This window comes from Pogona vitticeps, chromosome 1, assembly GCF_051106095.1.
Source record: "Pogona vitticeps strain Pit_001003342236 chromosome 1, PviZW2.1, whole genome shotgun sequence".
In the NCBI taxonomy this organism is placed as follows: Eukaryota; Metazoa; Chordata; class Lepidosauria; order Squamata; family Agamidae; genus Pogona; species Pogona vitticeps.
Genome location: NC_135783.1, coordinates 351435729 through 351452896, shown reverse-complemented (window position 1 = coordinate 351452896; position 17168 = coordinate 351435729). Strand labels below are relative to the sequence as shown.

At 45.3% G+C, this 17168-nt stretch overlaps 1 protein-coding gene across 1 annotated transcript; it reads left to right on the top strand.

Annotated features, from left to right (window-relative positions):
• Window positions 1-1868: 1868 nt before the first annotated feature.
• Window positions 1869-16601, top strand: MAPK1IP1L (mitogen-activated protein kinase 1 interacting protein 1 like). The gene is made up of 4 exons (XM_020777710.3): window positions 1869-1990; window positions 7864-7891; window positions 10654-11355; window positions 15848-16601. Exons 2-4 carry the CDS (start codon window positions 7868-7870, stop codon window positions 15857-15859), a joined length of 738 nt encoding a protein of 245 aa, XP_020633369.1. The 5' UTR covers window positions 1869-1990; window positions 7864-7867; the 3' UTR covers window positions 15860-16601.
• The last annotated feature ends 567 nt before the right edge of the window (window positions 16602-17168 follow it).

Sequence of the window (17168 nt, the reverse complement as noted above, 5' to 3'; positions counted from 1 at the left end):
ACTTGGGGATGATGGGTGTTGTCGTCCAGCACATAAGGTATCAGCAGAGGTTATAGCAATCAATTCTCAAGGAATGTACAGAGTGGGTGAGCATGGTAAAGAAAAAACAACAACCCTGGGCCATAGCTGCCAATTGAAAAACCACCAAAGTCTCTGGACATTTTGAACCAACCTCCAGATGTTTTCAGCTTAGCTACCGACCTATCTACCTCCACCCACAGGACTGGTCCCCTTGTTGCTGTCCTTCTGCAAGCGGTCAAAGACCTTTCTCTTCAAGCGAGCTTTCCCGGAGTGACTGGCCACCTGAGCGCACTGTACTTTTCAAACAGATGGTGGTGCCTTCCTGTTTCAAATGTTTTTCTAATGTTGCTTTTGGTGATCCCTTTCTGTGTTTGATCCTTTTTATTATTTGTATACTTACTGTTTGTAGCTTTCAGTCTTGTATTTTTAATGACGTAAACCCCTTTGGGTCCTTTTTAGGTAGCAAGTCAGGGTAAAAATATTTTCAAACCAACATAACAAAAACAGACTTGTCTCTGGAATTCCACAGATAAAATCCACATATTAGATATTCCTGTGATTTCTTTCTCTCTCTGTGTGTGTGGGGGGGGGTCTTGCTTTCTCTTGGGCTAGCATTTTAGTGTATGATTAGAGCTTGGGGAAGTTACTTCTTGTGGAACTACTGCTCCCAGAATTCTCCTGTCCGTATTCCAGCTGTGGACGTGTGATGGAATCACCCTGCCCCCTAGTGGCATAACAAGAATTTATAGGGAAGTTTAGGAAAATTGCACATAGGTTGAAAATGGCCAAATGAACAGGGGCCCCACACCCACACATCCTCCTCTTCCAAAGCTGTTAGTAGTTTAGGAAATTATGTTTAGAATGTATTTCATCTCCATCACTCGTTCCTGAATCTGGAAAGATATCTGGGGTTGTAACTTATTGCAATGCTGCATTGATGAGAAAAAATGGAAGTTATTTTCCCCCCAGCTGTCAGAATCCAAGATCTCAGAAATTAGAATTAAAAAAATTGTGTGTTTTCTGGATTTTTCCTACATTTTATTACCTTTCTCTAATTTTTTTCAGACAAAACGTGGCTTGATCAAATAATGGGATGAAATTATTGTGAAAATGCCTCTCTAGATATCCATTACAAGTGAATGGGAAAGTAACTGGAGAACATTACTGACCTCAACCATAAAGTAAGTTCAGTCCTACTTGTTATGTTACTTTTGAACTACATCTCAGTTATAAGTAAGGTCCAGAAGTAATTAGTTATAAGCAACTAGTTACTTTTTGGTAAGATGTTATTTGGCGAGTAATCACATACTGTAATTAGGTATAATGAGAAATATTTCACAGAGATGTTAAAACCTAACACCTGTTCATCTTCAAAAGTTATTTTCGCGGACAAGTCCGTTTCATGAGGCATATGACAGATATTCATACATGGCCTCAAAATTGGGGATATCCAATACAGATGTCGCGGCCTGGTTCTTAAGAAACTTCTCTCCCGCTTAATTCATCCATCAGTTCATTCATAGTTGGACGGTAGTGCATGCCTAACGGCAGTTCTCTCCTCCCACCCCCAGGGGCCGCTATCGCAAGTCAGATGCCGGCATTTCAAGAGAGGACGCTGCCGTCGGCGGTCACGTGACGCGCAGCGCCTCAAAAAGCCCAGCCGTCCCACGAAGTGCGGGAAGGAAGGGATGAAATGGGGGGGTGTCGCGTGGTCTCATCCCACTCTTGCGCGCATGCTCAGTGGTGGAGCGGGTGGGAAGGGGCGAGGAGGGCTACAAGGGAGCCTCGCTCGCCTCACGTGACCGGAGGCCGCTCTTTCCCAGAGAGCAGCTCTTTTCCCATTTCCGTTTCCGCCTGGCTGGGTTGAGGAGGAAGGGGAGGAAGAAAGGAGGAGGAGGAGAAGGAGAGGCCGCCGCCGCCGTCGCTGCTGTTGCTACCGCCGTCGTCGGGCTCCCTCGCGGCCCCTCAGGTCGGGGGCTGGGCTGGGCTGAAACCCCCCGCGGTGGGTTGGAGGCAGGGAGGGAGGCGGCGGGCGGGCCTCGGTGTGGACCGAGGGCGGCCCCGGGGCCCGGTTCCCCTTGCCCGCCGCCGAGGAGCCTCAACCTCGGGCCAGGTTCTCCTCGGGAGTAAACCCCACCTTGAGGAGGCCGGCGGGCCTGGCCTGGGGAGGGTTGGGCCGAAAGGGTGGAGGCCCAGTCCTTGCCCCGGGTCGCCCTTTTTCGCCTAGAGACCGACCAGGGCTGAAAGGGTTGGACCTGGGTTCAAGTCTCCGTCAGGTTGGGCCCGGCGCTGCTGCTGTTGTTGTTGTTCAGCCTGGTCTGCTTCGCAGGTTTTAAAAAAGTAGGCGGTGAGAGGGCCCTGGAAGCCCCCCCCCCCCGCTATCTCCTTGGGGGAGGATTATTTATTTATTTATTTATTGGACTTATATACCGCCCCATAGCGCTACAAGCACTCTCCGGGCAGTTTACAATTTTTAATTATACAGGCTACACATTGCCCCCCCAGCAAGCTGGGTACTCATTTTACCGACCTCGGAAGGATGGAAGGCTGAGTCAACCTTGAGCCGGCTACCTGGGATTGAACCCCAGGTTGTGAGCACAGTTTTAGCGCCATGGGGCTGGGAGGCCTCTGAGGCCTCTGTAGACGCCCCCCCCCCACCGCCCCGATTCCGTCTGGGGCGTAGGCGATGCCGACCCTTCGTGGGTTTCTTCGAGGGATCCCTGTGGCAAGGGCTTGGGAGCTGCTCTACTCCTGCACGTGTGGGGCCAAAATAAGCCCTCAGGTTGATGGGTTCAGGCCGCCGTCCCTGCTGGGATAAGGAAGTACACCTGAATATTGATCAGTGGCGACTGGAGGAAGTCAGGAATTTCACTGACAAGAGCTGCGAAGAAATGTGTGGGCACCACCCTTCAGGAACGCTGTATGTTTTGACAACAGGGCAAGGAAAACACCAGCTCTAGAGACAGATCAGAGGCTGTGGAGCCCATTCTCAGTGTAGAAACTGAACGTCTCTGATTTTAGTTAGGAAGAAAATAACTGTTGCTTCAAGTATATATATATTTTTAAAAAACCCAAATAAGCCTCTGTGTTGTCTTGTTTTTAGTTAGGAAGTATGGCTTCAAGTTAAAAACTCCCCTCTATGCTGTCTGTAAAGTGCTTGAGATCACAATTAGAAGTTATTAGAAATGAGTTAACCAGGTTTTCTCTGACCGTGACTTGTGTTTGCATGCAAGTAAATCTCATCTACGTCAAGACCAAAGGAGTATTTTGGAGCATGGCAATGGGATGCAGTCAGTAATCTTACTCCCACCCACAGCCCATCCTTTATGGAAGTACGCCTTTTGACTTAATAGCATAACTTGGATCACTTTTTTGCTTCCCACTTAACCGTTCTCTTGTTTGCCTTCAACTCTTGCTGGGAGTTCTCTGGAATGGCAAAATTGGTGAGGGAACAGGTGGTTGGAAGCGTGATAGCTGTTACACAAGGTTACCTATCTAAGGTTACATCCCTGTTTTAATTAGTCAAGGAATTTATTGGCTGAGGACCTGTATGTGCCACGTAAGGCTAAAAGTGTAATCACTGGTGACAATTTTGGGTAAATAAATTTCTCCTGTCACCTCCAGCTCTCATGAAATCTTTCTTCACAGCAAAGCCTTCAGGGGTGCAGGACAAAGAAGAATTTAATTTCCTGAAATTCTCACCACTGGAATGACTTTTAAAGCAACAATACTTTTTTTCCAATTGAAGACCTTCCCTTGCACTCCAAAGGCCCTGGTGGCTTTTCTGTGTCAGAAGGAATTCCATGGGAGATAGGGGGTGGCTGAGAAAATCAGAAATGTTTTATTTCTGAAAAATTGCTGTGTCTGATGACATCATCTACATTATGTATGTAGCTATGCTAACAGCATTTTGTCCATCCACTCTGTATGTTCTGGAGAGCTTTCTAAAGCCATACCATTCCATCTAAAGTTAACTTTAAAAAAAGCCTTGCAGAAGGATCCACATAAGGTTTTGTCTCTGTAGAATGCTAACAGAAACCTCAAAAAAATCCACCAGCCAGAACTGATATAATAGAAAATAGGGTTCCTTGTTTCAGCTGTGTGTTAGAATAGTTATGTAATGTTTTGTCAGTGACAATGCCACTGAATATCACGGTGGCTTGTAGAGGCATGAGCAAAACGTAGGAGAATTCATGGCCATTACAAAGGTTAACAACTGAAAAAAAAAATAGAAGGGGCCATCCGTGGGCTCTTGAGCAACAAGAAAAGCTTAAGTCTATGTCAGTTATAATTAAAGAGATGGTGTTAATAGCTGAATCCCACACAGATAAAAGTTCTATTCCAGGAATCTTCTCAGGTACCTACACTCTATTGCAGTGCTTTCTGAAAAGTCAGGTTTAAAAACTTTTTCCAGATTTCCATGAAGTTATCTGTCTTCCTCGCTTGCACCTAGTTCACATAATTAAGGCTCGGTCTGTTAACAGTTCAGTACTTTCGGACATTTCTTAGCTTAGAATTGTGACGTTGTCATTGCTTGTCTGTAAAATCTGACAATGTTCTTTCATTCTGCCTCAGATTATTTCATAAGTCAGGTGTGAACTGCTTAAAGCTGGACCTTCATCCCCTGTGGAGATATTAATTGATCAGGAGTCTGCTTTACTGCTAGAAGGATAATGTAGGCCAAAATCCTGTTACACACTTAGCCCAGTGTCACACTAATGGAGCAACTTTTGGAAGCAAATTGCACGAAGTTAATAAATCATGATAGGCATTACCTGTTGCTTATTGAGTTGCACGATGCAATGCAAAACAGGTCATGTCCAGGATGATTTCTTGAGCCAGTTTGCCTCCAGAAGCTATGGCGCTAGTATGATGCCACTTTAACCACCCAAGAGGATTTGGGCTATTAAGTGTTTTCCAACACTAAAACAGTTTGAACCAAGCCAGGGAGAAACAGACAGTTTAGGCGAGTGTTAATTGGGAAAGTGTGACGGCAAGAGGAGAAGGGGAACGACAGAGGACGAGATGGCTGGACAGTGTAATCGAAGCGACCAACATGAATTTGACCCAACTCCGGGAGGCAGTGGAAGACGGGAGGGGCTGGCGTGCTCTGGTCCAAGGGGTCACAAAGAGCTGGACACGACTAAACAACAGCAACAAAATATAAAGTCAGCTGGGATTTCAGACCAGTTAAGCTAATAAATATACCATTTCTCATAAGTATGCTTACTTGAAACAAGGTGGGGAAAGTGTTTTGGACATGAAGTGGGAATCAGCTGGGTTATTTCAGTTAGGTGAGCAGTGCTCTGTTATAATGGGTAGAAGTTGAGTATTGTAGATCAGTGGTTCCCCCACCTTGAGCCCCCAGATGCTTGAGTTTTTGAAGACTGCTCATAAGCTTAAATTGAGAGAGAATGCTCCTGTCCAGGCAGGAAAATAAGACCGTGGAGGCTGAAAACTATACACTGGTTGTCAGTGAATTGTTAGCGTCAATTTAGTATAATGGTACTAGTACCTCAATCTCTTAAGTGACTCATAGCCTAAGAATTAAAAGGATCCCTTTTCCCCTTACATGTTGAGCAAATCTTACGATCAGTAGGCAAAACAGTGTTGGAGAGCATGGCTCATGAGGCTACCGTGCAGAACAGGAACTACGGAGTGGTGGCTCCCCAGTTGTGGGATTCCACCTCTGTAGGGGTCTATCTGGCCATGCTGTGTTTACATTTAGGTACGACTTGAAAACATGCGTTTTTACAGGCTTCCACTGATGGTGTTGATTCAATCCTGCTGCAAATTGCTGTTGTATTTGTTGGTTTGTTATTTTCTTGGTTTTTTATTTAACTAGTGTCTTATTGAATTGATATTATTAGGAGTGTTTTAAATATGGTAGAGCAAATACTGAAGATGTGAATGCATTTTCCAGAATTGTAACTTCTGGTCATTTGCCCGTGCTGTACTAGAATGCTAGTTCACTGTAGCGACCTTCTAGATCGGCTCCCTGTGGGTGGGGCTGCGTTGCTGGTACCAGGAATCACGTTATTGGTTTATTGTTTTCCTCATCCTAAGCTTAGTCAGCAGCTGGTGTAAAGGTTCTGCAGCTCACTTTTCCCTTGTCCTAGTTCAAGGGTGTGGCACCACAGTTATGCAGGTCATTCAACTAGCAATTACTGCTGGAATACTTCTATTTTTAGATTTTACGATATTGGGCATCAGTCCAGCCCATTATTGAATCCAGCAGGCAAAATCAGTGGGTCTCTCCCCCCCCCCATTACATACCTGGAAACTAAAGAGTGCTACATCAGGGTTTGGGATCATGTCTAGTTTTCTACCCCCAAGTGCCTTTGGTGCGTGCAAAGTTTCGGCTCTGATGTAAATGTGGCAGAGGTAGACTCTGTCCATCCACCCTGGTTAATCTAGTGTTGCATGCGTGCCACTGTAGTTTAGAAGCTAATACATTGGAGGCGCCTTTGATGAGCCTCAAGGGCCAGAGATTTATAGGGGTTCATTGAGAGTGGAGTAGGGACCACAGTGTGCTTACTATCCATGTGGCAGGGTTGCCAATTGCCTGGTTGGGCCCTTCATTGCCCCGCTAAGTTAAATTTAAGTTATTTTATAGGTATGTAGTCCCCTCTCTTGTCTTTCAAGCATGAAAATCTTTTGAGTGATATTTCGAGGCAGGATACAGGGAGTTAAGCCTCTTTAGGTTTATTCTCCCCAGGAGAGGAAGCCCTCTAGGCTGTCTTTCAACAGAAGAAGGCCCGATCACTTGAGAAACCCTCAGAGAAGCCTGAACAGATGGAGAGCTTAGCTGCTGGCAAAGTGCATTTTATGGACTAACCTTCTCAGCAGGGGTTTATTCCCTAGGATCATATACTGTATATGTTTATTTGTTTTTAATCTTGGACTTCCATAGTAGGGGACTGGAACGAAGGAAAAAGACAGTGCAGAGCATTTGCATAGTAAAATGCCAGCAGCTCCTGGGAAACAGAGGTTCCTGGGGATTTTGTGATGGATCATGTTTCTGCAGACTTGGCACAGTGGAATTTCTGTGAAAGCTGGTGCTATGTCCACAGATATCCTACTGCTAAATGCAGGTGGCAAGTAATGTTTAGTTCGGCTTCTGTTAATTGAGCTCAGCCCAGTCATTTGGGAACATCCTCACTCTGCTAGGCCCTTAGCCAAAATCCTCAATCCTGGTGAGAGGCGTATTATGATATATAATCTATGTATCATATATGAGCCAACAGTTTGCTGTGGCTGCAAAAAAGGCAAATGCTATTCTAGGCTACATTAACAGATGTTTAATCTCCAGATCTTGTGAAACACTAGTTCTCCTCTATTTGGCACTGGTTAGACTTCATCTGTGTCCCATTCTGTTGTCCACCATCCCAGAGTACAGGACATGTAATAATGGGCTCAATTTGCAAGAAGCCAGATTTTGATTAAATATCAGAGCAGTAGGACAAGGCTTTCAAGAGAAAATTAGATGACCATCTGTCAGTTCTACTTTGATTTGCTTTCTTGCATTGAGCAGGGGATTGGACCCGATGGCCTTATCGACCACTTCCAACTTCCTTACTTTATGATACTAATGTGAATGGTTAGCAGATTCTTTTGCTAATTGATCTTTCATGTAGACCTATCAGTTGCAGTGATGTGTGCCTTTTATTTTAGAGCGGCTGTGGCATAATCAATGACACCCAAATATTGATCTGTGGCTTCGCTGAACTTTGCTGATGGGCCGTCAGAAAGCCTACTGGGTTATTCCTTGAATTTTAAATTTTGTGTGTGCCATAATGGAAGCTTCACCTTAAACTATTTTTCTTCTTTTTTATTCTATAGGAAAATGTCAGCTGCTGACGATTTTTCGGTGAGTTGTCCAACACAACATGTTTCTGCAGTATAATTCACTTGTGTCAATTAATGCAAAAAAATCAGATGTTTGCATACAGTTTTATGTGATTCTTAAAGACTGACCATTTTCCGGGGGAAAGTATTTTGTTTTGTTGTAGCTTTTACTACTGATAATTGAATGTTATCGCTAAACCATTGTATTTTTGTTAATGCAATTAATCTCCCACATCCATTCATGTTAACAGGCAGTCTCTGTGCATTGGGGCTTAAGGGAAGTGTCAGGTTGTTTAACAGATATAGGGTATACAAGTATAGGCTTAGTTTCTCACAGTATGATAGATTTTTTTGAAACACAGCTCCCTCTGGCTGTAAGAGCCCTGTAGTGCAGTGGTTAAACTTCAGTACTGCAGACAAGACTCTGCATGACCTGAGTTTGTTCCCAACTGGTTTAGATAGTGCGTAGCCTACATAATTAAATTATGTCATAAATCACCCAGAGTACAATCAGTTGGTATTCCCCAGTTTCTGGGAGTTGTAGTCAGTTATATCTGGGAGGCTTGAGGAATACCAAGGCACACGCTGTGCCCAGTACGGTGGTGCCCCGCATAGCGACGTTAATCCGTTCCAGGAAAAACGTCGCTATCTGGAAACGTCGCTATGCGGGAGGGAATACTCACCGCTAAGCGGGAATCCTCCATAGGGCCGCCATTTTCGCCGCCTCGGTAAGCGAGGAATCGGCGCGAAAACGCTGCGGGCGGCCATTTTCTTCTTCCGGCGGCTATTTTGGAACCGTGATCAGCTGTTCCAAAACATCACAATGCGAAGATCGCAATGCGTTTCGCTTACCGATCATCGCAATGCAATGTTTACCCTATTCAGAACATCGCAATGCGATTGCATTCGCGATCGCAAAAAACACGTCGCTATGCAGATTCGTCATTAAACTGCGCTCGTTAAGCGAGGCACCACTGTACATGGATAAAAGCAGATGATATCTGCTAGACGAGAGAAAGTAAGGAAAATAGGCAAGAAATGGGATTAGAGGGCTTGCTGGGTCTCCGGAGCTGGAGTCCCGAAGGCAGCTCGTGTCGTTCTGCCAACTCCTGCGATGTTGCTGGAACCAGTCGTGTTGGCTCTTGCCTTTCCATTGGACCATTTCAGCAATGTGGAGAGGGGGGATTTGCTGCTTGGGTAACAGCCTATCCTCCATATTACCTTACCCGGGCTTCATGCTCTGGAGAGGACACTCCTCGATTCAGAGCATGTTACCATAGTCTCTCGAGACTGAAGGATGCCTATGATGGGTCTCACATCCTGTCCTGTGGATGCCCAGAAATCAGGATGGCAACGAAGGGAAGAGGTAGCTTGGAAGACCCCCTCTTTTTTTTTTAAAGCTAACATGCTGTTCTCCTTCAGTTCTGCTCTGGTTCAAAGGTGGTTCTCAGTGGAGGCAGCCGAGATAGATATCTTGGAAGTTCTGGATCAGCTGCTTTGAACAAGAGGCCAGGCATTTGGGTTGTATGGAGACTCCTGCTTGGGTGTATATTTATTTACGATGGTGGGCATCTGCAAGGGGCTATCTTAATCACAGAGCGCTTTAGAACAGAGGTTCCCGAAGTGTGCGCCATAGTGCTCTGGAAACCCTCACAGCACCCCACAGCTCCCTGCTGCACCCGCCAAGCCAGCCAGGAGCAACATAGATGCTTCTCTTGGTGTTTTATTTTTATTTTTTTGTTGAGCCAGTGGTGGTGATGGGGTGGCGGCGGCTGCTCTTCCAGCTCCAGTTTCAGCTTCTTGGCTTCCTGCTCTTCCCCTACACCCCTCACCGCTGTTCCTGCTCTGCTGCTGCTCAGTGGATGTGCAAGTCCAAGAAGCTAGGGAACCACCGCTTCAAAACATGCCCATGTATTGCTGCTTGAGCCATGTGAAAGCTGGCTTGGGTGTATCTACCAGTGCCCCTAGATCGCTTCCTGCATCCCAGAAGGATAGGTCACGATGGGGGAGGTCCACTAAAAACCAGCTGATCCTTGCCTCATGTGGCATGCGGGTGTGTTTCATTTAGAGATGGGCATGCACTTCTGGTTCAGCGCAGTTCGTTTCCTCGATCAGCTGTTTGGCTGGGAAACGAACCACCGGTTTGTCCCCATCTCTTGTTTCACTTGGTCTGGATCGATGGGGAGGCCCAGTCAGATCCGTGCAGTCAGAACATAGTGGAGACTCTTACAGTGTGATAGCGAGAGAGTGGTTTCTGCCCCAGAAGTAAGAACTCAGCAGGGAAGAATGTCTTAAGGTTACCAGGCCCTATAAAATTAGTTTTTGTTACCATTCTCTCTTAGTTATCCATTACCTTGCAAGTAAATGCAGGGATCTTAAGAACAGAGAAGTGGCAGTAAAGGATGTTAATTTACCCTCATGGATGGGAATTAGATTTGTTGGGCAACGAAGGCGCTGATGACTTGGGTCTGCAAGATGAGGTTGTTCACCAGGTTTGCAGCCCTTTTGCCTATTAATATCGTGGGTTTTCGCTGCGCCTCCATAGCGCAGTTGATCTAGGTCATAAGGGCCCCTTAGCAGAGAAGGCGTAAGAAGGCACAGCCCTTTGGCCAACATGTTTCTGACCTTAGTGCTGAGAGATAAGATTCCACAAGGGGAGGGTTAAAAATAGCATGACAAGTGGCGATAGGGATGGGGGTCCGTATCCAAGCCGATGACGGAGCTCAAGTTGACTTAATGGCCACTGAGGGAGTATCACTGGGGTCTATTTGTTTTCTTTTCTAGTTGGCGGATGCTCTGCCGGAGAGTTCTCCTGCCAAGAACGCCACCGTAGGCAACACGAAACCTGCCCAGCCGCCTAGCCAGCCCCCACAAGCCGCCTGGCCAGCGTCCAATCCCTGGAACAACGCTCCAAGCGCTCCCCCCGCCGCTCCGTCCGGATTGCCTCCCAGCACCTCCCCCGCCAACGTGCCTTTTGGACCACCCCCGACGGGAATGTATCCTTCCCTGCCCCCCGGAGCCCCCGTTCCTTTTCCGCCTCCTGGATCGGCTTGCCCTCCTGGGGGGCCCTATCCACCACCTGGCCCTGCCCCACCCGGGCAGTACCCTCCACCGAATATGCCCTTTCCAGAGCTCCCCAGGGCCTATGGGGGCCCGACAGAGCCGGCCAACCCCCCTGCCGCTGTCGGCCCCTGGGGATCCATGTCCGCTGGAGGATGGGGGCCCACCGTTGGGGGTCAGTATCCCGCCCCTAGTGTGCCGTATCCGCCCCCAGGGCCATATTCTGCGCCCACCCAAACACCAGGGGCTGCTCCCACCGTGCCATGGGGTGCTGTCCCTCCCGGACCTTGGGGACCATCGCCACCAGCCCCATTTCCACCGCCCGGAGGGTCCTATCCTGCTCCCGGACTCTACCCGACACCACCTAATCCGTACCAAGTGCCACCTGCACCTGCTGGGGCTCCGTCCATGCCCGGTGGCCCTCATGTAAGTATTTCAGCTCTCTGCTTCAGAGGGTCGGCGAAGGGGCTCGGCCTCTACAAAAGCGGGGGGGGGGGGGAGACGCATTCGTCCCGTGGGCCCAAATATGTGCCGCACATTTCCTGTCGCCATCCTGGGAGCCTGGCCCCACATCTGTCTGCAGAGGAAAAGCCCAGCCTTAGTGGGCACCTTGGGGGGGGACTTCTGTGGATGTTTGCCTGCCATTTGCTGAATGTTTCAATAAGCAAGAAATCTCTACCCTTTCCCAGGAAGCACGTAGGCAGACTAATTAAGACCAAAACCGTCAAATTTCACTGTGGGGAGAAACTGGGAAGTCCAAAACAAGCCCCAGGGGTGGCTGTCCCAGTTGCAGAACTAGTGCGTTTCTGCACAAGAGAGTTGGCTTGGACGTTTGGCCAAAAAAAGAAACAGTAAATGTAGGGGTCTTGCAATATTTGAAGAAATGGTATTAACAGAAGCGAAAATGTAGCTGAAAATAAAATGGGAGGAATTATAAAATGTCAGAAGAACGGGAAGGCCCATAAGACTTTCTTAACATGACTGGAGAGAAGGAATAAATACCGAGGTTTGGAATAATATCTGGGATACAAGAATATCCATGTAAGGATAAAAGGAAATTTTCATAAGCGAATCAGGAGATGGAATTTAATTCTGGAGAAATTAAACCAAGGAGATGGTAATTATTTTAAGTTGTGTTGGACAGGGTTTCAGAAAACCGGTCATTATTTATGTTGAGAATGTGAAAAATATATTGAAGTTTTGGCGGTTGGTTTTCAATCAGTGATTTTTTTTAAAAAAAAAAACAAATAGATTTAAATTACAATTTAAATCAAATCCACCCTGTTTTCAAGGCAATAAATAAAAACTAAATTAAATGTATAGGTATGTCCCAAAATAGCACTTTTATCGATGTTCAGTAAGGAGCAATGGAACTGGACAATGAAATAATTTCAAATTAATTTACAGTGACAAGATTAATGGTAGCAAGGATTTGAAAAACAAAGTTTGGTTTTTAATTAAGTAGATGGTACAAACAGGTTTGAGATATTGCTGTTAATGATACATTGATGTGTAACATTAAAGTGAAGAAGTTTGAGAAATAAAATTTTTATAGATGCTTAGGGAGAATTTATTGATTTTGTATTAATAAAGGGGAGGGGTTGTGCACCTTAGCAAGAATCAGTACAATTTATATCTCCAGTTAGTCCGGGGGGGGGGGGGGGGAGAGAGTTTGTATAATTTTTTTTTAATGGGGTTTTTATTTGTTTTTTTATTTATTTGCTAAAACTGAATTTTAAAGTTGGCTGGAAGGGGAAACCATTTGTTCAGTTGTTTCAGCAAGAGGAATCTGACAAAGTTATTAGACCTTCCAGCTTGTCTCAATTTCAAAGTTCCCAACGTTTAAAATGCCACCATTTTTACCTTTAGTCATAAGTAGCAGCCTAAGACTCACACTTAGGGTGTACTGGAAAAAAGAATCTACCCAAGCTTGACGCTAACAAGTTGGTCCAGGCAAGCAGTAGCCATTCTTCTAGAAAGCCAAAAAGAAAAAAAGAGTGAGTGAATGCCTATTTTCAGGCTTCTGTCAGCCAAGACCTGTTTTTCCACCTTGCCCCACAGAGTTGAGAAACATGGAGGGTGTTGTGCCCTCTGCCCTAGACCAGAGGTTCCCAACCTTGGGTCACCCAGGGGTTCCTGGACTGCAGTTCCCAGAAGGCTTTGCCACCAAACTGTGCTATGGCCAGGGTTTTGCAGTCCAAGAAGACCTGAGTTACCTAAGGTTGGGAATCACTGCACTAGAATTAAGAAAAGGAATAACAAGGAATGCTCTGTGTACACCCGCATGCTACAGATCTCTCGGAATATTTTCATTGACTTTTGCTGCTCTTCAGTGCAAATCTCTGTATTTTGCTCTCTCTACCTTGACTCCATGTATAAATATTTAACATGTTATATCCCCTTCTCTGATGTCTGATGAAGTGGCCAGGTCCACAAAAGCTCATATTAAAAAATTTAAAAGTCAGTTTTTAAAGTTGGCACCAGGTGTTTGCCTTTTTAAAAACTTTTTGTTTTGTTTTCACCTACAATGCTTGCACAAATGAACACGGCTACCCCTTTGGTGGAGAAAAACCTGTTGCTGACTGTTAGCAGCTTCGTCCCCTTCTCCTCTTGCCTTCACACTTTCCCAACATCAGGGTCTTTTCCAGGGAGTCTTCTCTTCTCATGAGATGGCCAAAGTCTTGGAGCCTCAGCTTCAGGATCTGTCCTTCCAGTGAGCACTCAGGGTTGATTTCCTTCAGAACGGATAGGTTTGTTCTTGCAGTCCAGGGGACTCTCAAGAGTCTCCTCCAGCACCACAATTCAAAAGCGTCAATTCTTCAGCAGTCAGCCTTCTTTATGGTCCAGCTCTCACTTCCATACATTGCTACTGCAAGAACCATAGTTTTGACTATGTGGACCTTTGTCGGCAAGGTGATGTCTCTGCTTTTTAAGATGCCGTCTAGGTTTGTCATTGCTTTCCTCCCAAGAAGCAGGCGTCTTTTAATTTTGTGGCTGCTGTTACCATCTGCAGTGTTCATGGAGCCCGAGAAAGTAAAATCTGTCACTGCCTCCATATCTTCCCCTTCTATTTGCCAGGAGGTGATGGGACCAGTGGCCAGGATCTTAGAGTTTTTTTTATGTTGAGCTTCAGACAATTTTTGCTCTTCTCTTTCACCCTCATTAAGAGGTTCTTTAATTCCTCCTCACTTTCTGCCATCACAGTGGTATCATCTGCATATCTGAGGTTGTTGATATTTCTTCTGGCAGTCTTAATTCCTGCTTGGGATTCCTCCATTCCAGCCTTTCGCATGATATATTCTGCATATAAGTTAAATAAGCAGGTCCCTCCCATTTTTGTCCTTTATCAGCTCCATCTTTGCACAACAAGTTCCTTTAATAGCTGCAATTTTCTTGAACAGATCTCTGGTTTTTCCCTTTCTATTATTTTCCTCTATTTCATTGCACTGTTCATTTAAGAAGGCCCTCATGCCTCTCCTATGCTATTCTTTGGAAGTCCGCATTCAGTTTTCTGTAACTTTCCATATCTCCCTTGCATTTTGTTTCCCTTCTCTTCTCTGCTGTTTGTAAGGCCTCATTGGACAGCCACTTTGCTTTCTTGCATTTCCTTTTCTTTGGGATGGTTTTTGTTGCTGCCTCCTGTACAATGTTACGAGCCTCTATTCAAAGTTCTTCAGGCACTCTGTCCACCAAATCTAGTTCCTTAAATCTGTTCTTTACTTCCACTGTGTATTCATAAGGGATTTGGTTTAGATTATACCTGAGTGGCCCAGTGGGTTTTCCTACTCTCTTCAGTCTAAGCTTGAATTTTGCTATGAGAAGTTGATGGTCAGAGCCACAATCGACTCCAGGTCTTGTTTTTGCTGACTGTATAGAGCTTCTCCATCTTTGGCTGCAGAGAACATAATCAGTCTGATTTCGGTATTGCCCATCTGGTGATGTCCATGTGTAGAGTCGCCTTTTGTGTTGTTGGAAAAGAGTGTTTGTGATGACCAGCTTATTCTCTTGACAAAACTCTATTAGCCTTTGCCCTGCTTCGTTTTGAACTCCAAAGCCAAACTTACCTGTTGTTCCTTTTATCTCTTGACTCGCTACTTTAGCAATACAATCCCCTATACAGTGGTGCCTCACTTAGCGATGGACTTTTTGCCATCGCCAGAGCGATCGCTTAGCGATGGCCCCTATGGGTAAAAATCGCTTTGCGATGATTGCGGGGACACGATCATGGCAAAGCACCCATTTTTAACAGCTGATTGGCAGTTCCGAAATGGCCACCAGAAAAACCAATGGCGACCGCTGTTTTGCCTCGCTTTAGAGGCACCCAAAATGGCCGCCGCTATGGAGGATTTTCGCTTACAGGTAAGTTTTTAGCCCATAGGAACTCCTTAAACGCATTTTAATGTGTTCCTATGGGCTTTTTAAAATCGCTTAGCGATTAAATCATTTAGCGACATTTTTTTCTGCACGGATTAATGTCGCTAAACGAGGCACCACTGTAATGAGAAGAAAATCTTTCTTTGGTGTCAGTTCTAGAAGGTGTTGTAAATCTTCATGGAATTGGTCAATTTCAGCCTCTTCAGCATCAGTGGTTGGTGCATAAACTTAGATTACTGTGATGTTGAAAGGTCTGCCTTGGATTCGTATTGAAATCATTCTAGACATGATGGCATGTAATCATTATTAAATCAGATTGTGCCTGATGTTTGTTTTGTTTGTTATTTTGAAATTTTCTTTTCAGTGAGTGGGATACTGTTAGACGTCAGTCACAGTGAATTTCCTAATTCACCATGTTCTCAGTTGATGATGTCATAATGTGCACATTAATCATAAACCTTCATCCAGTTCATAAAAGCAAAATACCTGCTCTTGATGCATCAGAAACTGACCTTTCTCTCTTTTTGACTTTTTATTTTCACAGCCTTACCGTTGAACTTGTGTTGGTGAACTGATGAAGATCTCTCGCTCCCCACCCGTTATTTGCAACAGATTTTAAAATTGTTTTTTGGTAAACTTTTGGAGTCGTAAGAAGCACGCCGGCCTGAGGTGTGAAGGAGCACTCTGCATAAGCTGGACTCTGTTCACATGCTGAAATAACCTTTTTGTTTGTCAATACGAGTTAGGATAAACAAGTCAACTGCCCCAGTTCTCCCATCCCTGATCAAGTCAAGCTCCTCTCTAGGAATAAGCGGGCACTGCCCCAGAGAGTAAGGACAACTCCAAAGTAGGCTGGAGGTTTGGTTGACATGCTGTGACTGCTTTTCAAATCCTGGACTTGGCGTCCTCACTAGCCTGAGAGTCCATGCCTTGTGTCTGTGTGTTCTGGTTATTTGAGTCATTTCAGAAAACTCTGTATTCTGGGGAGGTTCTTAAAGAAACAGGATTCCCACACTACAGTTACTCAATAAACAGATGGGAAGCAAAAGGCGTTAATCTGGAGGCCATTCTCAAGATTAAACTCGCTTTCTCCCGATCTTGGGAGAATTTTGCAGAATGAGAATTGAACGCTTGATGCTTAGTTTCTTGCTCACATCCTCGCACGTTGCCGGCCAAGTCAGTTGAAGTGTTCAGGCATTAGGAGCAGATTATTTCTGAATAGTGATTTTGCCAAATGAGTTGGATGTTGTTATTTTCATGCGCCATCTAACATGAAAAAAATTAAATGTGTAACTATTTATTTGACTTGTGAGCCTTGAACACATCTTAGCTGTTTTATGTGCCCTCCTTCTGCAAACTGAAGTTAGAATTCAAATATCTTTCTGGTTGGAGAGGCGAGACCAAGAACAGGACTAGAGATTAATTCTCTCCTCCCCCCCCCCATTTTTTTCCTTTTGTCCCAATTGCTCCAGCATCTTCGAACCTCATGTTACCGCTCTTCTGTGGAAATGCACCATTGATTAAGTAGAGATCCACAAGGTGTCATTGAATGTCTTACTGTGGTGTTGTCCTCCCCCCCCCCAAATTAGATTACATGATTAATCTTAGATGAAGCAGGAAGCTGCCTTTGTGTCGTGGGAGATATCTTCCAAATTTCATCTCAAAACTAAGTCAGTCATGTTGTCAACGCCTGACAGTCATCAAAATGGGAGGGTTTCGGCAATGTGCCCACCCTATGTTTTTACATTTTTCTTTTTTTTTCTTCTTTGGAGGTCACTTCTAGGCCAAACAGATCTTGAATTTATGGGGCCTCCATAAACATAAACACTTCTACTCTTGGGAGTAACTAACGTTGTTTTCTAGGA

Coding starts and splice junctions, on each gene's coding strand:
- MAPK1IP1L (XM_020777710.3), top strand. CDS start 7,868: ATGTCAGCTGCTGACGATTTTTCG. Junction 7,892..10,653: donor CAGCTGCTGACGATTTTTCG/GTGAGTTGTCCA, acceptor TTTCTTTTCTAG/TTGGCGGATGCTCTGCCGGA.